This window comes from Chenopodium quinoa, unplaced genomic scaffold (assembly GCF_001683475.1).
Source record: "Chenopodium quinoa cultivar QQ74 unplaced genomic scaffold, ASM168347v1, whole genome shotgun sequence".
In the NCBI taxonomy this organism is placed as follows: Eukaryota; Viridiplantae; Streptophyta; class Magnoliopsida; order Caryophyllales; family Amaranthaceae; genus Chenopodium; species Chenopodium quinoa.
The window spans coordinates 2,573,217-2,597,933 of record NW_018743066.1 but is presented as its reverse complement, the minus strand read 5'-3'; the positions used below and the strand labels follow the sequence as shown (position 1 = coordinate 2,597,933).

Genomic DNA, 24,717 nt, shown 5'->3' with positions numbered 1-24,717 from the left:
TAATCTTTTATATGACTTGCAATCTAAAACTACTATAATTAAAGTAAAAACTAATTACATCATCTATGTATATGTGTCATATTCATGAAAAAATTTCCCACTAAAATTACATATTACATCATCTTTTATCATTCCTATTCTTTGCTCTCCCAAATTCAAAGATAAAGAAAATAACAAATTTTTTTTTTATAAAAAATGACATTATGAATATCAATTAACCAAAATCATGTTAATGACTTTTGTTTCCTTTCTCAAAAACTATCTTTTTATGTAGGTTATGTATTTGCTGCAAAATTAATTAGTTTGTGTTAGAGATATGATATATCGGAAAATATATGAGAATGAATAGCTTGTTTATTATTCATCAATAGGTAGAGTATTTATACAAAACCTACGAACATAAAATAGGAAACAATATTCCTAAAAGATATACCATATAATCTAATGATATATTCTCTAAATAATATCTTAACATAAGATAATACTAAATATATTATTCTCATAACAATATCTATACGGAAAATATATCACATATATTTTCCGATATATCATATCTCTAACAGTTTGCAACATTTTAATGATTTTTTTTTTAAAATTTCTATTCTAAATAGTGCAATGCTGAGTATTAATTGATAATCTAGTTAACAAGGGTGGCCTAAGGTAATTAATAATTTGAACTATTCATATCAAGGAATTAAAAGGAAGTATAGTCGGAGTTGTTGTTATTTTAAAATTAAATCGGGTAATTTAAAGCCTTATAATTTTACCATAAGTTATAAAAACCTGTCAAATTGTTGTGTTTATTTTTACACTATACTAATAAAACCAAGTGAGCCATACACAAGAACTTAAACAAAAGAAAATGCAAGTATGAAAAAAATTATATTGCTTCTTTTGAAACTCATAAACATTACTATTTAACTTGCTTTTTAAAAAAATAAAAACAAAAAAAATCAATTAAGGAGCAGAAATATTACAATTGACAACATTCAACAACATCACAATTTCTTTTTTATTTTTTTAAAAAAAAAAAAAAAGAAACAACCAATAATTAGTAATTACAATAGGCAAAATAAGCCTCCAAAGAATTCCCAAAAATATACTTATTACAATACATAAATATAATTTTAAAAAAATAATTGCATCTCACTAAATGCAATCAAACATTACAAAAAAATAATCAAAAAATAAATTAAGTAAAATAAACAGGGCATTTTGTTCCGACTAAATGAGGCAAGAGCAGACCATTAGGGCCAACTTGAGCAACACAATTAGCATGCATTTTATGTGTTTTACTCTTAGTACCCCAAGATAATATCTCGAATTTAAAAACTGATGTAATTTGAAGTCGAAATGGGACGAACCCAGCCGTTAGATCTTTTTGCATCTCCGCCCACCGTTGAATCTTGGCCGTCAAAGTGGGCCCTCCTAAACCCGTTTGAAGAATTACTGTAGATTTGGACTCTTGATCAAACTCACTCGTTACCAATGGGATTCCACCAATTTGTTGTTCTTTGTAGAAAACTGCACATTCTATTGAATCATAGTGGACTGTTACCTGGAAATCAAAAACTTTTAAGATTTAAAAGAGTTGATCATGGGTGGAGTTTTATTTTCCAAATACGTTTCAAAAGACAGGATAGCATCATCGTCAATTCGAGCTGACTTTGATTTGACATGCCCCGGATAGATCTATATATGGTATGATATGCTAGATTGACGTTTAAGATTTTTAATTTAATGTACTTTTTTCATCTGAATTGATATAAATTAAACTTATCAGACCTGATTATTTCTAATTTAGGTCACACATAAACAACCTTCATAATAAGACCAATAACTTATTTTTGGTATAGTAAACATAACACACCCATAATATTATGAGGAATATGTCAATATGAAGTCACGTATAAAGGACCAGGGTGGGGAATTAAACTTGCAACTTAAGCAAGATATATGCTTGATGTAGTTTAACTCATCTCATTCTAGCTATTTAGATTACTAGTAAGATTACTTATTTTAGTAATCAGCAAATTAGATTAAATCTAGCATTATGGGGAAAAAACAAAGATTACACTACATCAAATAAGAAATATGCTTTTAATTAAACAAAAAAATCAAGTTTGTAAAAAAGAATGATTATGTATGACAAATTTTATAGGTAACACTCAATGTAACTATATACTATTATGTGTGTAAAGTAGTTAAAGTAGAAATTTGAGACCTTAACTAAACATAATTATCATCAATTGACGTGTAATTTTATCATAAAGTAGTTTTAGTCACTTTAAAAAACATAGTAAAGTATAGTTTAATACTTACAATTAACCCATTAGGGCTACGTAACTAATGTAAGTTTATTAACGCTATTATGGATTAATTATATGGACAATACATGTGTAAAGCATACCTTATGATTTGGATTGCGGATTGTGACATTGAAATTAACAGCAACACTTTCCGGTGGCGCAGATTGTTGGGCCTGGGCCAAAGCTGGAATGGAAAACTCCTGAATGTGAAACCTGGGCCTATGTGGACGGAGGCCCAGCCAAATGATAAAAGCGATTAGGCCCGCAATAAAGAAGATAAATAAAAAGATGGTGCATATGAATTTGGAGACTCTTGTGCTTAGGCTCTCCTTAACCCGGTGGGCGTAGTACCGGACCGTGTGGGTACGGTGGTAGTATGGTTGTTGTCTGTTATTGTCTCCGTGGATCGGGAGGTGGCCGTGGTTGGGGTGGTTCATTCCTCGCGGCTATATGTTTTTCGTGTGTTTTTTATGAGTGGTGAATTGAAGGAATGAGATGGGTTTTTAGTTTGGATAAACACATTTACACATAGGTGTTTTAAGGTTTTAGGTGTATATGTAGAGTAACACTTGAAGTATAGGATTGTTGCATGTAGAAAGAAAGGAATATGATAGATTGTAAAATGAATGGGAAGTTTGTAGCAAAAGCTAGAGGCTAAAGATATGTTTTCTTACGGGATCTTGGGCAAGCATTATGTTCGTTCCAATTCTAAGAATAATGATTTCAATATTCTTATATATAAAAAATGTACGTACATGTTGGCTTGTAGAAGGATAAAGGGGGGGACAATTTATGACTTTTTATAAAAATATTCGGAGTATATACTTGAGCACCAAACATGGACTATGATATTCTTAAAAAAAATTATATACTCCTTGCCCAAACATGGAGTAGAAAACATTCAAATACAATTCAATCCTTTGATGATACTTTTTGGGTTGGTAAGGAAAAGGGCACTGTTAGACCGCGAGCTAAACACTTTGGGAGTGGGCGGTGTAGGAATCTCTACCCCAAAGTACCTCTAGTGAGGTTTGATATCACAACTTTATAGTTATAAGGTGCATACTTTTCACTCAATCAAACCTTACTCAATATTCGATCATTTGACAATATACATACAGTTATCTCTAACGAGTACATTTAGCGGCTATAATTTTTTTACATATGCGTATGAAATTATGTCATTGATATTGGAATGAGACTATTCTTAAAAAATATAAACGATCAAACGAGTACAAAAGTTCATTAATAATACGAAGAATCTCTCGATCCATATCAAGCTAGGTAAAAATATAGCTAGATCTAGTTTTAATAATGTGTGTTTCAAATAAGCTAGCAAGCGGAAATAAGAGTGTTTTGTGTATGATTACTTTAACAAAAATAACACAACTACGTTGATGATATAATTATAAGGTGAGAAAAGCAAATAGAATTTTATTCAATCCATAAAGTATTAAAAGGTACATATTTGTAACATATTTGTTGTTGCCTCAAGGCTTGTTACATTTCTTATGGTTTGGCATTGGTGAAATTCCTTGCGGATAGTTGAAAACGTTGCAAGGATCAATAATTGTCTTGGCCTTAACTAATCTCTCGTAATTGTTAATAAAGTACTTCTCACCCCATGATCTTTCTTTCTCAATTCTAGAATCAACATCATCATATTTCTTTTCTCCAAGATCTAAATCTAAGTAGTTAATGTAAGTTGCCCTAGGATTAGACGAAACGAAGGGAGTCATGAACTTGTATAACCCCCTTACCCAAGCTATATATCTATCGTTGTTCACATCATCCTCTTTTCCCCATACCGCAGAATATTGGATGTTGAAGAGATTACCTTCTCGATGAGGAAAAGCAACGAGTTGTTGGCTATTCGAGCCATTTTACCTCCGTAAGGGTCCATCGTGATATGACCCTTAGTCTCCTTGGCGAGTATGTTCATGACACCACGTACACCATCTATGGGAATTGGTGTTGTTACATAGTCCGACTTTGCTTTGAAATAGATTTTATTCCGTACAAATCGATTCTTTAGATCATCGATTGTGCCTCGTTCACCTAGGCTGGTGAAGTACAAAACCGAATTTATCCAACTCATATATTTGCACTCATTTTCCTTGATTCTCAATTCGGGAAACAATTCGTTCATTATAGAGATTGCTTCAAGTTTTGGTCCGAGGTATTGCCCAAAAATTAATGCAGCAATATTATTAGTATCATTTTTATCAGTATTATTGGCTTTAATAATAACCGAAAGGAAAAATTCATCTGGTAAGAAAGGCCCTACCTTTTGCCATTTGTGCACTAATTTAGAAATTTCATTGACTTGACCATTTCTTAAGACTTTAACCGTAGTAACCTTAGGAGGCACCTTCACCAAATTAATCTTCCAAGCATAGACAATTCCTAAACTACCCCCACCAACACCGCGAATGGCCCAAAACACGTCCACCCCCATGGCAGCCCGGTCCAAGACTTTACCGGTTGGGCTCACGAGGAGGGCGTCGACCACATTATCTGCAGCCAGCCCATATTTCCTAGACAAAAACCCAAAACCACCTCCTAATACATGACCACCAAACCCCATTGACCAGCACTTATTACCACCAGAGAATCCATAAACTCCCTTAGATTGTGTTACTACGTTATAATACACTTGACCTGTGGTTGCACCACCCTCAACCCAAGCTGTTTTCGATCGTAAATTCACCTCTACTCGATCTAAATTCATCATATCAATGATCACGAATGGTTTCCCATCAGTTGAAACGGATGAAATGCCCTCATAACTATGCCCACCACTCCTAATCCTAACCTCATAACCATTTTTCTTAGAGCAAAGAAAACTGCTTACAAGTTGTTCTTTGCTCTTTGGGAGTATAATAACAGATGGTTTCGGGGTTTTAAGGGTCGAAAATCGAAGATTTTGGAGAGAAAATTGGAGAAGATTGTAGTAAGATGTTGTGTTGAAATGACTATGTGAAGTTGGTAGAAGAGAGAAATTTGTGACATGGTTTTTACTTAAGCAAGAAGTGATCGATTGTGATGGTTGTGACAAGGAAACAGCACAAAGAGAAGCTAAAACCATTAATATGAGTCTAATAAGATTAAAAATAGCCATTTTTATTATAATCTTGTCTAAGAAATGTGTTATTAGGAATTGATCGATTTACTATACCAATTTATAGAACAGCTTTGTAAAGATGTTCAACATGCCTAAAACTCGTGAGCCACTTTTATTTATTTAATGCTGAATTATGTAAAAGTTTTTCATGTGGACATGGTCAATTGAATAGTTAATGTCATAATATTTATAACCTCCTAGTGAATTATTGAGATGTATTACCTTATAAAATAAATATACATGTACTCTGTATAACAAATATCAATTTTAAGGGAGATGTTTTTATTTTTTCTTAACAAATCAAGTGAGATATACATATACTCCTCCGTTTTTTTTAGTTGACACCGTTTGACTTTTACACTATTCACACAACACGTTTTGACTCGCTTTTGTGGTTTATAGATACGATAAAACATATTCATGTAGGGTCTTGTTTGAACCGTATTAGTGTATATTTTATTAATATCCAATTTTTATAATCTTATAGTGTTAATAATTAGAGATATTAATCGTTAAAAACATGCGTTGGCAAACGTGATAATAGAAAGGTGATGTCAACTAAAAAAAATAGATGAAATATTACCTAATATTTCCTCCATTAGAACCATTTACACATTTGACACTATTCACACGTTTCTTTTTAATTTGATATTCAAATCATGAAAAAATAGTCATTATGGAGTCTTGTTGCTGCTTTTACAAGGTGTTTTACAGCCAAAATCAAAAATTAATTAAAAAAAAAAAAAATGGGCTTTGCAAACTTCACCATGCCCCATGTCTTTGCCAATCTTTTTAATAATAAGAATGAGACTATCTTAATCACAAATACCTTTGTGTCTTCAATTTATAAAGTGTTAGCTTTACATTACATTATGTTAATGCTATGTTTTTCTCATCTTATTTTAAGAGTGGACCAACTTAACCAAAAGTTTAAGCTGGTGGTTGAGGCCCAGGAATATGTTTTATACTCTATCACTCCCCCTCACATTAAATGTGGATGCAACACAGGCCCACCCATACCTAGTGCGAATTAATTCCACTTTGAATGAGGGGCGGATCGGATGAGATTCGAACTCGTGACCTTTGTGTCACGTTGGCTCTGATACCATGTTAGTGGACCAACTCAATCAAAAGCTTAACCTGATGGTTGAGACACAGGAATGTGTTTTATACTCTATCAATTACTTGCAATAAACTAGCCTTTGTACGTATTGTACATCTCTTCAACAATTCTGTAGAGCATCAACAAGCTGAGCGTTCAAAACGATATAGGATCACAATGACTACCTCATTTTTGTCAAGTTAGCATAAAGAATATCTTTTCACTTACCAATCATTCACACACTCACAAATTTTGGATTATAGTTTGAAATTAGTGAATAAGGTAACACTTTTTGTCTACTCCCACCATTACCATATTTTCTACTTCGTATACTTGTCTAGTTGATTAGTTGTGATTAGGGGATTTTTATCCACCAATCACCGTCTGACAAGTGGACCAACCAGGTTCCGCCACGTGTCCTTCACGTAGGCCAATAGGAGCCTGCCACGTGTCAATCACAGATACGTCCTCTACGGACCAATTGAGACACGCCACGTGTCCACCCATGCCAAATGGGAAAACCGGCCAACAAGGCCCAATCCTGTTTAGAGGCCCAGTCAGCCCTAGGTTTACCCTAAACCTAGAGAGTGGCACGCTTCCCGAGGTTATAAATACCCCTCTTAATCCTCATTAAGAGGGGGAGGACTCGAAAACAACACATGGATTGCACATTAAACACTCTCACCTAGAGAGACTAAATCACTTTAATTTCCGCATTTATTACTCCTAAATCAGGTACTAACTTGACCGTTGGAGGCGGAGCTCCTACCACAAGGAGTCTTCGTTGTTTTGCAGGTACAGGCGTCCGGTTCCAGTCTCGGTGTTGTAACTCTCCCGCAGGACACCAGAAAACCCCGAAACATTTTGGCGCCGTCTGTGGGGAGAGTACTTCTGAGATGGCATCCACGTTTGTACCGACTTTTGAAGAGAGGCGTCCCCTAGACGACCCTCAAATCCAGTCGGACCATGATACTGACAATGAACTTGAAGTTGAAGCTCACACAGCTCCAGACGGGACCCTAAGGGCCCGACGTACCCGTCAGACCGAAAGGAGGGAACGGGAACATTTTCAAACTGTAAGCGAGCCAACAGGCGCACCGTCTGTTCGGCAACAGACGACTGATGGGTCTGCTCCCATCACAAGGAACGAACTCATGACCTTCATGAGGGACTTCAAGGGAGAAATTCAAGAGTTGCTTAATAAGAAGCCTGTTCCGGCCAAGGAACAGTCGGCTAAGAAACCTTCCACCTCAGGCAAGAGGAAGCCGGTTCAAGGGCGAGAGGGAACTCCTCATCCTAAATCCAGGAAGTGGGAGCCGCCTGCCCTTGACCTCACAAAATACCGTTTTCCTACTCCAGGAAATAGGAAACCTGTTCGTCATATTCAGGCGGACGGGTCGAAGAAAACATACACAGACGCTCGTCTGCTGTTAGAACAGAAGAAGAGTGACCGACTGTCAGAGTCGGCCTCTACTTCAAATTTTCAAGAAAGTCTGCGAAATACATCGATGAGGCATACCCAGTCGTATCATGAGAGTCAGTCAGGCGGCACCTCCCGTCAGTCAGGCTTTCATAGCGACCAGGCGGTACCAAACTTACCATTTGTACCACAGCAACAGTATTTTATGCAGCCACCTCCGTTTGGTGGACACGCAGCTAAAAATGTCCAACCTTTGGACTGGCAGCTACGGTTGCTTAGACTTGGTGAACAGCCGTCGGCCTTCTCCAAGGAAATCACTGAAGCCGCTCAGCCGGCCAAAGTGAAAAATGTGTTAGTAGGCGCCTATGATGGCACTACTAACCCAGAAGATCATCTGATGGCATTCTCCAACCTAATGTACCTTCAAGGGTTGGATGATCCCACTTGGTGCAAGTGTTTTCCAGCGACTCTCAAAGGAATTGCACAGCAATGGTTCGGCAACCTGCCGACTGGTTGTGTAAACAACTTCAGGACGCTTGCTTACTTGTTCACCTCCAACTTCGCCATGAACATTCCTGCGAAGAAGACGACCCTTGATTTGGGAACAATTCAGCAGGGTGAGAAGGAGGGGCTTCGATCCTACATCAGGCGGTTTAACCTGATGAGAATACAGATTCAAGGGTTACCGGATGAGGTAGCTTATACTGACTTTTTCAGGGGTCTCAAAGACGGGTCGACCTTCAAATTTGATCTGGTTCGAAAGAGGGTGGCGACTCTTCAGGAGGCCTTGATTGAAGCAGAAGCCTATATACAGGCAACTGATCTTTGTAGTACAGTGAAACAGTCGGACGGGAAAAAGTTCGACAAAAAAGAAGGGCGACAGATACAGTCGTCAAACAAGGAAAAGAAGAGAAAAGAGGTCTGGGCGGCTGATTCCTCTAAACAGCCGACCCAGAAGAAGAAAAAAGAATTCAAACCATACTCCCCAAAGTATGCGTTTAGCAAGGATAGCCAAACTATCCTAAACGAAATCAAGGGACGGATCTCTATTGAGAAGCCGGTCCCCATGAAGGGTTCTGCAAGCAACCGGAACCAAGATAAATTCTGTGATTATCATGAAGATGTTGGTCATCACACCAACGAATGCATCAGTCTCATGCGGTATCTAGACCGCCTGGCTGAGCAAGGTGATCTTGACTCTTTTGTCAAGAAATCCACGGGGAGCACTTCCTCGAAAAAACAGTCGGCCAAAAAGAATCAACAGGCCGACAGCTCTGATACAGATGATGCAGTCGTCTACACTATTGCAGGCAGCTTCGCAGGAGGAGGTCCCACTATTAGGGGCAACAAAGACAATATCAGGCGGCTAGATGTAAATTCTGTTCACCCAGAACGGCCCTCCAAAAATTCATTTCCTGAGATTGTCATTACTGAAGAAGATCTAGGAGGGGTCAGGGGGCCGCATGACGACCCTATCGTCATTGAATGTAAAGTGGCCAATCAGAGAGTTGGACGAATCCTCATAGATACCGGAAGCTCCTCAGATCTTATCAGTAGCAAATGTCTGTCAAAATTGAAGTACAAAACTGATTGTATACATCCGGCCTCCCACCCTTTAGTAGGGTTTGGAGGAGGAGTCGTCCACCCTGTAGGACGAGTAGATCTACCCATCCGCCTGGGTGAAAAAGGGGAAGGACGACACATGGTAGTCCGGTTCCTGGTGGTAGAAGAACTCTCGGCCTACAACATGATTCTGGGACGACCAACCCTAAATAATTCCAAGGCTGTAATAATCCCATCTCTTATGTTGCTCAAGTTTGAGAGGGACAATGGAACAGTCGGCTCCCTAAGGGGAGATCAGAGGATGGCACGAGAATGCTATCTCTCGGATGTCAAGCCCACTGTTATGGCCGTTGGGTCCAATGGAGGAAAGATTGACAATGTCAAGGATAATGCGCCTGTTCAACAAGAAGGCGGCAAAAAAAGAAAGGCATCCCAGATGGGGGCCGCAAGAAAAGATAAAAAATAGCAATCATTGGCAGAGGAGCGGTCGGATGAATTCCGCCCTCAGCCGGCTGGTGAGCATACGGACCTAATCTTAGATGTCTCGCGTCCTGACAGAACAGTCAAAGTTGGGACGACTGCTCTAGGGGTCCTAGGTGATGACTTTCACAATCTGTTGAAAGAATACAAGGACATCTTTGCATTCGAAGTCCATGAAATGCCAGGCATTAGTCCTGAGCTGGCGGTACATAAACTGGCTGTGGATCCAAAAAAGAAGCCGGTAAGGCAGAAGAAGCGGAACCATGGCGAAGAAAGAAGTCAGGCGGCAGCCGTCGAAGTTAAAAAATTACTTGATGCAGGATTCATTCGGCAATGTTACTTCCCAGACTGGGTTGCAAATGTTGTGCTTGTTAAAAAGCCGAATGGTACCTGGAGAATGTGTGTAGACTACACAGACTTGAATAACGCGTGCCCAAAAGACAGTTACCCTCTGCCTAAAATTGACAACCTGGTCGACTCAACAGCCTGCCATGCTTTGATGAGTTTTATGGACGCCTACTCTGGTTTCCATCAAATACCTTTATGGAAGAAGGATCAGGAGAAGACGACCTTCGTCACTGATCAAGGGTTATACTGTTACACGGTCATGCCGTTTGGTCTTAAGAATGCCCCGGCCACCTTCCAACGAATGATAAACACTGTGTTCTTTGATCAGATTGGGAGAAATGTCGAGGCATATATTGATGATATGATTGTCAAGTCTAAACTTCAGACAGATCATCTGTCGGACCTCCGAGAAACTTTCGCCACACTCAGGCGGCACCATGTCATGCTCAATCCCAAGAAATGTGTCTTTGGAGTTGAGTCTGGGAAATTTCTCGGATTTCTCATTAATCAGAGAGGAATAGAGGCGAACCCTGAGAAGGTGCAGGCGGTCATTGACATGCAGTCGCCCCGTACCGTCCGAGAGGTTCAGAAGTTAACAGGTTGTCTGGCGGCCTTGGGAAGATTTCTAAGTCGATCAGGCGACAAATGCCTATACTTTTTCCAGGCAATTAAGAAAAAGACAAGGTTTGAATGGGGGCCGGATGCTGAGGCGGCCTTCCAAAAATTGAAAGTTCATTTGCATTCCTTGCCGAGGCTAGTCAGCCCTTTGCCCAAAGAAGTACTTTACATGTATCTGGCCGTCTCTGATCATGCGTTAAGCGCTGTTCTTCTTGCTGAAAGAGACGGCTGTCAGCTCCCGGTCTACTTTGTCAGTCATGTGCTGAAAAATGCCGAGTTGAGGTATCCCTTAGTGGAGAAGTTTGGCCTTGCACTCTTCATGGCTGTTAAAAAATTAAAGCCCTACTTTTTGGCGCATGCAGTCGTCGTGTATACAGATCAACCGATCAAGCGGCCACTGACCACCATGGAGTCGTCAGGCCGAATGATCAAATGGGCCATAGAAATACAGAGCCTCAAAGTTACCTTCGAGCCTAGAAAAGCAGTGAAGGGGCAAGCCTTTGCTGACTTTATTGTTGAGATGACTCGTCCCCCTGACTCTCAAGTTCCAGACCAAGTCTGGAAGGTATATGTGGATGGAAGCTCTACTTCAAATGGTTGTGGAGCAGGCGTCATATGTCAGTCGCCAGAGGGCGACAGGTACGAGTATGCTTTACGCTTCAGTTTTCAGGCTTCAAACAATGAGGCAGAATATGAAGCTTTACTAGCCGGAATCCGCATGTGCAAGGCGGCAGGGGCAAGAAAAATAGACGCCTGTTCCGATTCACAATTAATAGTGAGTCAGTACAATGGCGAATACGAAGCGACCCATACGGCCATGATCAAGTATTTACAGGCGGTCCGTCAAGCAGTCGGCTCCCTTGAGGATTTCCATCTGGTCCAAGTGCCGAGATCAGAGAATAACCAAGCGGATGCACTTTCAAAATTAGCATCATCCGCCTCCTGTGATACTCCTCGAACCGTTTTTTGGGAAGTAGTGGAGAAGAGAAGCATTGAGGGAGACCCTATTGGAATCTTAGACAGAAGCTCAACCTGGATGGATCCAATCAGGGCATATCTGACAAACGGTACCCTGCCGGATGATCATCAACAGGCGGCATTGCTGAAAAGACGAGCCACCAATTTTGAAATGATAAAGGGAGAACTTCACAAAAGGGGGTACCTACAACCCTTCTTAAAGTGCGTTACTCCAGAAAAGGGGCGAGAGATACTAGACGATCTCCACTCTGGTTACTGTGCTTCACATATAGGTGGAAGGACGCTTGCTCAACGGGCAAGGCGCCAGGGCTACTTCTGGCCTACCTTAGAAGCGGATGCTATGGAGATGGTGAAAAAGTGTGACAAGTGTCAAAGGTTTGGCAAACTAATTCACCGTCCGGCTACTGACCTCACCACCATTCATAGCCCCCTACCGTTTGCTAAGTGGGGCATGGATATTCTGGGTCCATATACGCCTGCTACAGGCGGAAGAAGATACATACTTGTTGCCGTCGACTACTTCACTAAATGGGTAGAGGCGGAGGCTGTTAAGGGAATCAAGACGAAGGATGTAATTTCATTCATTTGGAGAAATGTCATCACTCGGTTCGGGGTTCCCATGTCTATGGTTTTTGATAATGGTCCCCAATTTGAGACGCCTGTTCTCAAAAGCTGGTTGGGTGACCAAGGAATTGCACACTTCTTTGCATCTGTCGGCCGTCCACAAGCAAACGGCCAGGTAGAAGCCTTTAATAAAATCATCTCAGATGGTCTGAAGAAAAAGATTGAACGAGCAGGCGGCCTATGGGCGGATGAACTACCACATGTTCTCTGGGCCATTAGGACGACTGAAAAAGGGGCGACTGGAGAAACTCCATTCCTCCTAACTTATGGTGCGGAAGCTGTTCTTCCAATAGAACACTACGAGCCGACTCTTCGAGTAATGCTATATGACGAAGAGGCAAACTGGGAAGCCATGCGCTTGGCATTAGACTCACTCCCTGAAAAGAGAGGCAATGCTGTCTTACGCCATGAGATTTACCGCCTGAGAATGACTCGATCATACAACAGAAAAGTGCACAGGCGTCCACTCAAGGTGGGGGACTTTGTACTTAGAAAAATGGAAGCTGTTGGTAGGGCTAACGAGTCTGGCAAGCTAACTCCCAACTGGGAAGGCCCCTACCGAATATATGAAGAGGTTAGAGACAGTACCTACCGTCTGGAAACACAAGACGGCCAGCCGTTACCTCGAACTTGGAACATAGATAATCTTAAGAAATATTTCTTTTAAAAAAAAATGTAAAGTCAAGGACTACTTGAATAAGTTGCAAATTACTATTCAATTTTGTATTAAGAGGGGCATGCCAACTGACCAACTGTCGGCTACTCTCCATGTTTATATTCATTTTTATTTTAAGAGGGGCATGCCAACTGAAAAACAGTCGGCCACTCTCTATGTTTAATTTAAGAGGGGCACGCCGCTTGACCGGCTACCCTCACATAATATAGTTCACCAAGAACTATCAAAAAACATGATCAGACCAGGCGTCAAGCCAACTGATCAAAATATAAAAATTCAATTCGACATGTCCCAACATTATAGCAGGCGTCCGACGGCATCCATCCGGATGAAATTCGTCGCAGAGAGCAGCTCCCTTTTGGGTGGAACATTGTTCTATAAACTAATCACACGGCACCTATACGACTGTCCCCAAGGGCAACCACGTAGCCGTTTTTGAGACAAGGATAACTCTATCACTAACCAAACCAGTGGTAGCAGTTGACATCTGAGTCGGATGACCCCCTGTATTACTTGGGATAAATTCAGGGGGTACCTCTTGAGTTAATAGCCAACAAACATTGGCGAATCAAGGGGTCCAGCCGGCCTCTGCCGCCTGGTACCTCTACTACTCAATCTAGAATGAGGACGACGGAGTAACACCAACGTTAACTCATAGTCACTCTCCCAAACTTGGTATGGAACCTAAAAAGTTTGAATAGACCACCTGTTTTTTGGCAAACAAGGGCATTCAAACTACTATTCCTACTAGGTTTCCCTTCGAGTTAATAGCCAACAAACATTGGCGAATAAAGGGGAACAACCGGTACCCACCGCTTGATACCTCCACTACTCAATCACTCGGCGACTAGGTAATCCAGTCTTTTAAACGGGACCAATACCGATTGAATAAATGGCCGACTGATCGCCCAGCTTGGAAACAGACAACCAGTCGTCCAGGGGCATAGGCGGACCATCCGTACCTGGCTACAATCGGCCATGCAAAACAGTCGATATAGTGTACAATTCAATATCAAATATTCAACACTTAGACAAATTTCAAGCAAAATAAAATTGCATTAAAGAAGATTAAAATATTCAGAACCCCGGCCCCCTGGCCGGGTAAATACAAGCAAACGGCTCGCAGGCCGTGAAAGAAGACATAAAAGCTTAAGAAGGGGGCAAGTCTTCAACATTAGCAGCGTCCGCCTGGTCAGCATTCCTCTTGTTAGACTCGGCCTCAGCTGCATCCTTCTTCGATGCCTTGCCCCCAAGTGGCACAAGCGCCACTATCGGCTGCTCATCCCCATCCAAGGCCTCCTCCAACGCCTCGTCCTCAGCAGCCGCCAGGATCTCTTGATTATATGTTTCAGAACACTGGCGGTACGTTTTTTCCCACGAGGCAAAGTCGGCACTGGGGAAGAGGCGGCTCCAGGTCATGCGCTGGATCTGGGAAGAGTCTTCCATCATCTCTCGGACGAGCTCTCTCTTCTCTTGCTCAGCCTTCTCCGAGAGCTCTTTAGTTAGACTCTTCTCCTGGGTCACCAGGCGTTCCTTTACGTTAGCCAAGGATTTCTCCATGGCTTCGTATGAGAGCATCTTTTGGCGGAGAGGTTTAAGCTCGGCCTTGAGATTGGAGACGGTCGCCTCCAGCTCGCTGTTCCTCTTCTGGGCCGCCTCTAACTGAGCCCGGATAGCGGCGGCAGCCTGCGCCTGATAATAAAGAATATCAATTGTCAGAACTTCATTTTGGGCAATTTGAAACATTTCCTTATCACAGTCAGAGGCGGCCATAGCTTTTGCAGCCTTTACCTCTTTGTTCTTCCGATCAAGCGGCTTGCGGAGGCCGTTCACTCGGAGCAGGGCCTAAGTAAAAAGGGAACAGGCGTCAGTTTCCAAACAAAAAAAAACAGGCGTCCTGGAATTCAAATAACCAAAAATATGCTAAGTATACCTCAGCAAGGACCCCTGCAATCCCATCAAGGTCAAGGGTGTCGACACCCCTGACCGCCTCCCTTTCAGATGGAGGAACTGCTTTGATCATGGACTTGGCTACCTCTACCAAGTCAGGCTCCTGAGGGCCGGCTGCATCAAGCGTAAAAAAGCAAGTTAGACCTAGTCAAGAAGGAAGCAAGTGTAAAAGTTTTTACAAGTAATTGTCCATACTTCTAGGCGGCCCCGCCGGAGTTTTAGAAGAAGTGGCCGGCTGCTTCTCAGCCGCCACTGTTTTCCTGGAAGACCCAGGAGAGCTTGCAACAGTCGTCCTCCGGGCCTTGGGGTCCGGCTGTTGCGAGGAAGAAGCTCTTGGAGTGCCCGACTGAAAAAAAAAAAAAAAAAAAAAAAAAGAGTTAGTATATGCATAAGACAACTCCTAAAAGAGGAAGAGTTTCGAAGCCCACCAAGGGTGCCCCCTTGTTGGGGGAGTCGGTATAAGACTGTTGCATGAGAGAGGCCCGCAACATGGCCGCCGCAGTCTTGGATGCTGTTATTTTACTCATGGCGTCAGCTGCAAAAAATAAACAGCAAAGTTAGTAAAAATCCCAAGTAAACAAGGCGTGAAAAAACAGAGTATTTGTCAGGCCGGCTACCTCTAGAGCACCGACTGCTGAGGCCACAGGCGGCCAAAAAGTACTCGTCATAGAGCCACTTGAAGCTCGGGACGCAGTTTAGGGGTACTTGCTCTCGTACCCCTGAAGTAGAGTTCACCCTAGTCTCTACTTTGAAGAGTCCTTTGTCTAGGATCTCTTTTTTAGCCTTTGGGGGAACAGGCGGCATGCTGCGGCCGCCTGCGAGAAGAGGCGGATCCCTATTCCACTTGTTAAAGCGTTTGTTCAGCTCCGTGTCTGAACCCTCGATTATAAGGAAGGTGTTCCGCCAATCCTTCCATTTGTTCGCCTTACCTCTCGTCATGAGGTAGCCCCTATGGCTTGTTAATTGATACCAGCCGGTACCGCCCGACTTAAGGGTCCGGCTGAGATAGTTCATGTGGGCGAAAGCCTCAAAGCTTGGCTCCACCCCGTACATTTCGCACCCGGCCACATAGCCGAGTACGTTTACCCAAGAGTTGGGGGCTAACTGCCATAACCCCAAATCATACCCATCTAAAATCCGCTGAACAGCCGGATGTAATGGGAAGCGCAGTCCAGCTTTGATGGCCGCCACATAGCAGCCAAAGCAGCCGTCATCATAGCTGGTACCAGCCGGGCAGACGACAGTGTCTTCTGGATCCGGCACGAACAGTAAAAATTCGGGGCCCATTCTGTGGTTAGCTATAAAGCTCTCCACTTTGTCTTGCATGGCTGCGATCCGGCCCCGGGGTACCGTGCAGTAGTAGGGGGTGTTTTCCTCTCTGTAAGAGGCGGACGGCTCCGCCCAATTGCCCCCCTTCTCAACTGCATGAGAAAGCCTCGCCTCTTGTAGGCGGTTGTTTCTTTCTTCTGAGCCTGGAGAAGCGTGGCCAGAAGAGCTGGACTCGGACTCGTCCTCTGACGAGTCCAAAGAGGACGACTCCTCCCCTCTCCCAGAGGGGCCCGCCTCCTCTCCCTTAGAAGGAGCAGGAGAAAAGTTAGACATATCAACGGTGAAATGGGAAGGGACCACCTTGACCCCTCCCTCAGAACTGTCGGCTTGGCAGCCGCCTTGTTTCACTTCTACATCTGGCGCCTGGTCAGATGTTTCACTAATGGGCACCCTTTGGGAGGAGCCGTCCGAGTGTGAGATCCTAGCAGTCTTTTTTGTTCTGGCCATCACGTTCTGCATAGACACAGATACAGTCGGACTTTGTATAAAGGGCAAAGATGGGTCCAGAAAAGGGCAGGCGGCACTCCTAGTCCTAGATTCAGCCGTCCCCGGTGACCGGCTGATCACTAACTTAGGTCGTGTCGTGTGCTTCCATGGTGCCATTTCAAAAAATAATAATAAGAAAAAAAATTAAGAATAAGAGAACCGACGGTTACCTGAACGAGTGACGACTGATGAAATTCTGAAATCCTTTGCAAACGGCTTGTCAGAGCAGGCGGTAGGCAACAAAATTCCAAAGTGTCAGAGCAAGTTCAGGGGTCCGAATGTTCTCTCGCAAAGTTCTCAAATGTGAAAATGACCGAAGTCAACACTTCCTTATATAGGCAAAGTGAGAAGGCGAAGGGTCGCTTCCAAATTCAAAATTTGGGCGGGAAAATCTCTCGGCCATTTGCAAGGTGACACCTGTAGCAGGCAGTCGCCTGTCACCATGCGACACCTGTCACAGGTGACACGTGACCAGTCACGTGCCACCTGTGAGGGGCAAATGATTAGGGGATTTTTATCCATCAATCACCGTCTGACAAGTGGACCAACCAGGTTCCGCCACGTGTCCTTCACGTAGGCCAATAGGAGCCTGCCACGTGTCAATCACAGATACGTCCTCTACGGACCAATTGAGACACGCCACGTGTCCACCCATGCCAAATGGGAAAACCGGCCAACAAGGCCCAATCCTGTTTAGAGGCCCAGTCAGCCCTAGGTTTACCCTAAACCTAGAGAGTGGCACGCTTCCCGAGGTTATAAATACCCCTCTTAATCCTCATTAAGAGGGGGAGGACTCGAAAACAACACACGGATTGCACATTAAACACTCTCACCTAGAGAGACTAAATCACTTTAATTTCCGCATTTATTACTCCTAAATCAGGTACTAACTTGACCGTTGGAGGCGGAGCTCCTACCACAAGGAGTCTTCGTTGTTTTGCAGGTACAGGCGTCCGGTTCCAGTCTCGGTGTTGTAACTCTCCCGCAGGACACCAGAAAACCCCGAAACAAGTTGCATACAAAACAATAATAAATTTCGGATCACAGATGCATATGATCTTGATGATAATTGATCTCAAACAACATTGGATTATTATTTCTCATTTCATCAAACAAATTAATGTACATTTGATTCACAACTCATCATGATATTGTACACTAGAAGAGGGAATCCCCTGTATATGATTGAATACATTTTGTTGATCAATAATGGTCTTGACTTTAACCAATCTATCATAGTTTCCCAAGAAATATTTCTCCCCCCAAACTCTAGCCTTTTTATCAGTATCCTCATCTTTATCCGTAAAATCAATTGTTCCAAGATCAAGGTCTATGTAATTTACATAAGCTGCCCTAGGGTTAGAAGCTACGAAAGGTGTCATGTAATCGTAAACTTTCCTAATCCAACTCAAAATCCGATTTTCATCATCTTCCTCTACCCAAAATGAAATGTACAAAATGTTATATAGGTTGCCTTTTCGATGAGGAAATGCTATCGAATCATTGCTTATCCGATCCATAATACCTCCATAAGGGTCCAAGAGAAGAAGTCCCATAGGTTCTATAGCAACCATTTCAAGTGCCCCCTCTAGTCCCTCAATCGAGATGGGTTCTCGAACATAATCATGTATGACTTATCTGCCCAATACGGCGATTTTAAATCTTGGGCTGTACTCCCTTTAGGAAGGCCCGAGAAATACAAAACAGACTCGATCCAACTCATTTCGAGGTACTCTTCTTCACTAATCTCCAACTCCAAATAACGTTGGTTAACATTTGACATTGCCTCAAGTCTTGACCCAAGATAAAGCCCTTTAAAAGTAACATACACTTGTTTACTTGTGCTAGAAGTGAGATAGATTGAGATATGAAAATCATCCTCCAAATATGGTGCAACAAATTGCCACTTGTATATTAATTGGGCCAACTCATGAATTGGGCCTTGTTTAACACTAAAGCAAGTAACCCTTTAGGAACATGGACTAGTTGAACCTTCCACCCATAAACAACCCCAAAATTTCCGCCACCACCGCCTCGTAAAGCCCAAAATATCTCCTCCCCCATCTCAGCCCGGCCCATTACCCGGCCCTCAGCATCAATCAAGCCCACATCCAACATATTATCAGCTGAAAGCCCATACTTCCGGCCCAAAACCCCAATCCCACCACCAGAAAAATGCCCACTAACACCAACTGTGGGCCCTAGCCCAGCAGGAAACCCATAATAACTACTGTGGGCTGCAATAGCAGAGTATAATTCCCCTAAAGTTGCACCACCTTCAACCCAAGCTGACTCAGATTCAAGATCAACAATCACACGGTTGAGATTCATCATATCAATGATAACAAATGGGTTGTTGCCACGTGGAATTGAGGATATACCTTCATAACTATGACCACCACACCTGATTATAATCTCTAGAGATAATCCTCTGCAGCAGAGTACAGAGTTAGCTAGCTGCTCCTTACTCTCTGGTAAAATTATAGCCGTTGGTTTTGGGGTTGAATCTTTAGCAACCCTTAGATTTTGGAGAGAGAATTTGAGAAAATGATTGTAGTGTATTGAAGAAATGTGGGTTGAATTTGGGTGTAAAGTAAAGTTTGTGATTTTATGATTATTAAAGCAATTAATTATGGGAAAATCTGTGGTTTGTGAAAGAATATTAGTAAATTGACTAAGAAAGATGAAAATTTGAAGAAAAAAGATTGGATCTTTGTGAAATTTCGACATTGATGAAAGGAATTACAAGTAGTGGAAAGAGATACTGTAACACTGATGCTAGTGAAAGGTGTTATATAAAAGGAAATTTATGCCAAGTGGTTGAGATTTGAGAATATCACTATCACGTGTTTCATGGCGAAAATATTTTTAACTCAGAAATTTTACTACAGTCTACGTATAATAGTGGAGGTGTAAAAAGCATACCCGACCCGATTTGAAATTAATTCGAAAAATATTCAACTCAATTTTGGATTTGCGTGGATATAATAATTCAGCATGACTCAACTTTAAAAATTAATCCAACTCAATCATTCGGATTAACACCTATAATTACAAGTCGTGTTACTGTACATCTGTACATGATAGTAAATCTAGTTTAGGCGTTGGAATTTTTTTTCTTATTCTTCATTAAGACAAGAGGGCTACTAAACCACATCCGCATTTTATCAGGTAACATTCATATTTTAACGTTGAATGAACTTACCTTCACGTGTTTTCCATCTCCTAACTCACTCTAACATTTTTTACTTGAAACTCATAAAATTTTTATGTGAACAATATTGTGAGACAGATGGATAATAATTGATAATCATTGCACAAACCTTTAAATAAAACGGATGTTCAGTAAAGACTGAACATCCATTATAAAGTGACAATAAAATACGCAAAAGTTACACTAAAACGCATAAAAGTTACCCTGATATATATGAGTTATTTATGCTTTATTAATAAATTTGACAAAAGTGACACTAAATTTGACAAAAGTGACATTAAATCTGACAAAAGTGTACCCGATGTACAGTAAATTACTGAAAACCAGGTGTATACAAAAGTTTTCTTAATCATTGAATTGAATTATTTGATAAAATCATGTAGGACTTATTTTAGAATTAAAAAATATCATAAAGTATAACTCCACTATCATTCTTCCTTGGCTCCGCTGTCAAAGAAACAAAAATTATTTGTATGATACGTCCCCTGAGCAGGTAAAAGAAAGCCATTCACATATTAGAATGGCCTATCGTACCGACGAAAGCAGAATATGGATGTCATTCTTTTGTCCATGAAATGGCCTTTTTTTTATTAGGAACGAGATAAAGCAATTTGTGACAAGATGGAAAACTGAAGGACGTATGCAATACAGCAATAATGTTGTTCAGCCCTCATTAAGTCATTAGACAAAATTTGGTCTAGACTTGAACTGGTTTTTTTAAAAAAAAAAAAATAAATAAATAAATAACCAATATATAGTGGGTTTTCGTATTCTTAATAGTAACGGGGCTAGGATTTTAATGTTGGTAGGGCACTACGTACTAATCCAATATAAGCACATCTGGATAGGAAAAAAAAAACAAGCAATTAGCATAGAATACCCTTTAGAAAGAAGTATCTAATGAAGTAACTATCAATTTATCAGTCATAGAGAAAGTTATAAACCAAGTCACATTCCAAAATGTGTAGGATGTAACAATTGAAGGTAGGCATGAACTATTAAAATTACAAACAATCATGTGTAAAACCCAAAACAAACAAATAAGGTACGTACACGGTTCACCTATTTTACCCTCTTGCATTAATACATTCGAAGTTGAACTAGAGAGAATTGGTTCTTCTAAATTATGTAATTATTATAATGAATAGACAAAATCAGGCTTATAACTAGCTAGTTAGATCTGAAATTCAGGATATAATATGTCACGTAGCATGTATCGTCCTTATATTAAGAGACCACCACCCTTTAGTTACCTGAATTTCCGAGACTCAGTTAAGTTATATCGCTTAAATTGTAAGCTAGGACGTTCATATTTGATCACCCAATGTCATGAAATGAACTACTGTATTACTTGGTATTATAGTATGATGAGTATATAATAATGGATACCGTTAATCTTCTCCCCCATGTGTTAGATAAGCCACACTTACCCAACAATAAAAGGTTGGTATAATTATTTATTTTTTAATCTATGTTAGTTTGGGGTTTGTAGTAGTTCTAAGTGAATGTTTTATGTATGTAATTAAGTATAGTATTACTTTAATTTATCTAAAATTAGTTGTCATATTATTTGAATCCTAAATGTCATATGAAAGTGTTGCAACGTGAATTATTCAATATTGTTTATTCTTTATTTTTCATAATAGCTTAATTTACGACTGTAACTAGTTCTACATATATATAATATAGTGATTAGTGAGCTTAAGTTTACATCTTAAAGGGTTTTAGCCTTCATTGAATAAAAAATTGTTTATAAACCATGAAGCTCAAGTAGATCAACAATACTAACTAAGTGACAAGAAAATCATGTTCATTGAAACAAAAAGAAATATTACTTCAAGTAGCAATAACCGAATGGCAAATGTATTATAATAAGTATGTTAAGATATATATAACTATATAAGAATGAGATCATGTTTAACCCATAGCAACACGTACAATTTACAAAGCTACTACATACATACACAAAGCTAAACCTTGTAGTATTAGAAATGGCTAGTCTTAAAATTATTACTACTCTCTTCCTTCACTTGGTGATAGTTATGCCATTCATCCTCCACGGCGTAAATGGCTATGGCCTACATCCAGGGTTTTACTCGACATCATGTCCACAAGCGGAGGCCATAACAAAGAAGATTATCAATGAAGTTATCGCGATTGCGCCTTCACTTTCTGGCCCTTTGCTAAGAATGTTCTTCCATGATTGCTTTGTACGGGTATGCATCTTAAATATAATCATCTCTTATTGTTGAGAATTTTTTTAGCAATTTTCAACAAAGGAAATTTTTATATATGTACGCTTTTTTAAAGTATAGGTATTTAATTTTCAGGGTTGTGATGCGTCTATTCTTTTGGATTCCCCAATCAAACAAGCTGAAAAAGATGCACCTCCAAATCTAACTCTTCGAGGGTTTCAAATTTTTGATAGAGTTAAAGATGCATTAGAGCAAGCATGTCCAGGGATTGTTTCATGTGCGGATATAGTTGCCATAATTGCAAGAGATGTTGTGGCCGCGGTAACTACATACACTACTACTTCTGTCCCCTTCTTATATAACTTAATCATGCATCTAATTTTATTGATTTACCAACTTTAACAAACATTATTAATTTATCAAGGTTTCTAGTGATATAAAATTAAAGAATTGAAGTATGAATTACAATATTGTAATTGTAATAATAACAAATTTAAGTTATACTTGAACATATATATATATAACAAGGAGCAATACATTCATATTACACCTAAAAGAAAATGAATACTATTATTCACCTTGAATTTATTAATTAATATTGTTATATACAAAGTATGTATTAATGTATATTTACCTCTATATATATAGGTGGGTGGACCATATTGGGAGGTCGAAACTGGAAGAAGAGATGGTATAATATCATCCCTCAATGAAGCCCTAATTAGTCTTCCATCACCCTCATTAACAATAAACTCTCTTAAAGCAAGTTTTCAACAAAAAGGACTTACTACCAAAGATCTCGTTGTCCTTTCAGGTACTCGCACTACCGACTTCCTATATAATTAAATTAACTAGAGTATATGCGTGCTAACGTGCAGTATATATATAACACGTAAATTTAGAATGAAAAACAATAGGAGATGTGGAAGTAATTAAAAAAAATGGTAAAGTAGAAGTTATTTAATTGGAGGTTATAGTAAAAAAAAAAAAAACAAAAATGCATAAGATTTTACAATTGGACTTTTATAGAACTGTGGTTAAGTGTTGAAAAATGACTTTGTAATAATATAAAAGATATCATACATATGATTCATATCAATAGATATAATTTTAGTATCTTATCATCTTGTTATTACGTACAATGTTGCAGGTGCACACTCAATCGGAATATCACATTGTTCGTCTTTCATAGATCGACTATACAATTATACTGGTATAGATAACACCTCGGACCCAACCCTAGACCCCGAGTACATGGCTAGGTTAAAATTGAGTTGCACAAAAAATGGTCCAAATGTATTGGTGGAAATGGACCCTGGAAGTTACAAGACTTTCGATGTGCACTACTACGAGCTCGTGTCGAAGAGAAGAGGATTATTTCAATCGGATACTGCTTTGCTCGATGATCCTGAAACCAAAGGTTATGTTGAAGCACATAGATATGATAATAGTAGAGAAACTTTTTTCCATGATTTTGGAACGTCAATGGTTAATTTGGGTAGGGTTGGGGTCCTTACTGGTAATTTTGGTGAAATTAGGAAAGTTTGTTCCAAGGTTAACTCACTCTAATTTCAACACATAGCCAAATGTTTAACTTCTTCCATTTTTGAATTATTAAATGATTAATTAATATTATTTTTCTTTTTGAATTTATAATGTTAATGTGTAAATTCAAATTGTTTGAAATTTTTTTCTTGTGTAACAAAAAATTACAAGTCAACAGTCGTGGTACACAAAGGCCCAACGTACTTGATATTAGAATTCCTTGATTAATAATTACCTCTTTTATTATCATAATTATTCAAAAAAAACTTTTGAATTCCACTTTGGGTATTTTAGAAATTTATATGGAAATATCTTCGATCGGCCGCAAATCCCCAAATCCCCAACATTAATGACAAGTCTAGTACAAAATGTGTCAAAATCTAATCTGGCCTATTCGACTCGAAAAATATCCAATTTAAATTTCAACTCACATAAACATAACAGTTTAGCATGATTTAAATTTGAAATAAGATCCAACTTAACCTGACCTTACCAAATCCGAATAGACCTAACCGACATGGGTATTCGAATTGACACATTAATTAAATACAAGCAAGGACAACCAAAAAAGCCTTAATTCTAATTTCTAATTCCAATTTCTAAAGGATATGTTGCGAATTGTGACCAGCAATGCTTGGTAATAAACTAATAATGATGAATTGATGATGGTTTGTTGTGTGTACACTGGGTAGTAGCTTAACATGCACAAAATTGGACCTTGAATCGGAAGCATAGTGCTGAAAATTTGGATCTAAA

The 24,717-nt window shown here is 40.0% G+C and overlaps 4 protein-coding genes across 4 annotated transcripts; 1 reads left to right on the top strand and 3 right to left on the bottom strand.

Annotated features, from left to right (window-relative positions):
• Positions 1 to 660: 660 nt before the first annotated feature.
• On the bottom strand, positions 661 to 3,026 carry LOC110731117 (protein NDR1-like). Its single transcript, XM_021910951.1, has 2 exons — positions 2,411 to 3,026; positions 661 to 1,558 (listed from the first exon to the last, which is right to left on the bottom strand). The coding sequence occupies exons 1-2, from the start codon at positions 2,744 to 2,746 to the stop codon at positions 1,193 to 1,195; spliced, it is 702 nt and encodes a 233-aa protein (XP_021766643.1). The 5' UTR covers positions 2,747 to 3,026; the 3' UTR covers positions 661 to 1,192.
• Positions 3,027 to 4,092: 1,066 nt separating this feature from the next.
• Positions 4,093 to 5,397, bottom strand: LOC110731171 (reticuline oxidase-like). The gene has a single exon (XM_021911001.1). It carries the CDS (start codon positions 5,395 to 5,397, stop codon positions 4,093 to 4,095), a length of 1,305 nt encoding a protein of 434 aa, XP_021766693.1.
• Positions 5,398 to 18,082: 12,685 nt separating this feature from the next.
• LOC110731398 (reticuline oxidase-like) lies at positions 18,083 to 19,782 on the bottom strand. Its single transcript, XM_021911260.1, has one exon. The coding sequence runs from the start codon at positions 19,735 to 19,737 to the stop codon at positions 18,922 to 18,924; it is 816 nt and encodes a 271-aa protein (XP_021766952.1). The 5' UTR covers positions 19,738 to 19,782; the 3' UTR covers positions 18,083 to 18,921.
• A 2,394-nt stretch (positions 19,783 to 22,176) lies between these two features.
• Positions 22,177 to 23,985, top strand: LOC110731170 (peroxidase 27-like). The gene is made up of 4 exons (XM_021911000.1): positions 22,177 to 22,437; positions 22,552 to 22,737; positions 23,065 to 23,230; positions 23,567 to 23,985. Exons 1-4 carry the CDS (start codon positions 22,213 to 22,215, stop codon positions 23,983 to 23,985), a joined length of 996 nt encoding a protein of 331 aa, XP_021766692.1. The 5' UTR covers positions 22,177 to 22,212.
• The last annotated feature ends 732 nt before the right edge of the window (positions 23,986 to 24,717 follow it).

Coding starts and splice junctions, on each gene's coding strand:
- LOC110731117 (XM_021910951.1), bottom strand. CDS start 2,746: ATGAACCACCCCAACCACGGCCACCTCCCGATCCACGGAGACAATAAC. Junction 1,559..2,410: donor TCCGCAATCCAAATCATAAG/GTATGCTTTACA, acceptor TTTGATTTCCAG/GTAACAGTCCACTATGATTC.
- LOC110731171 (XM_021911001.1), bottom strand. CDS start 5,397: ATGGTTTTAGCTTCTCTTTGTGCTGTTTCCTTGTCACAACCATCACAA.
- LOC110731398 (XM_021911260.1), bottom strand. CDS start 19,737: ATGTCGAAATTTCACAAAGATCCAATCTTTTTTCTTCAAATTTTCATC.
- LOC110731170 (XM_021911000.1), top strand. CDS start 22,213: ATGGCTAGTCTTAAAATTATTACTACTCTCTTCCTTCACTTGGTGATA. Junction 22,438..22,551: donor TCCATGATTGCTTTGTACGG/GTATGCATCTTA, acceptor TTTAATTTTCAG/GGTTGTGATGCGTCTATTCT. Junction 22,738..23,064: donor CAAGAGATGTTGTGGCCGCG/GTAACTACATAC, acceptor CTATATATATAG/GTGGGTGGACCATATTGGGA.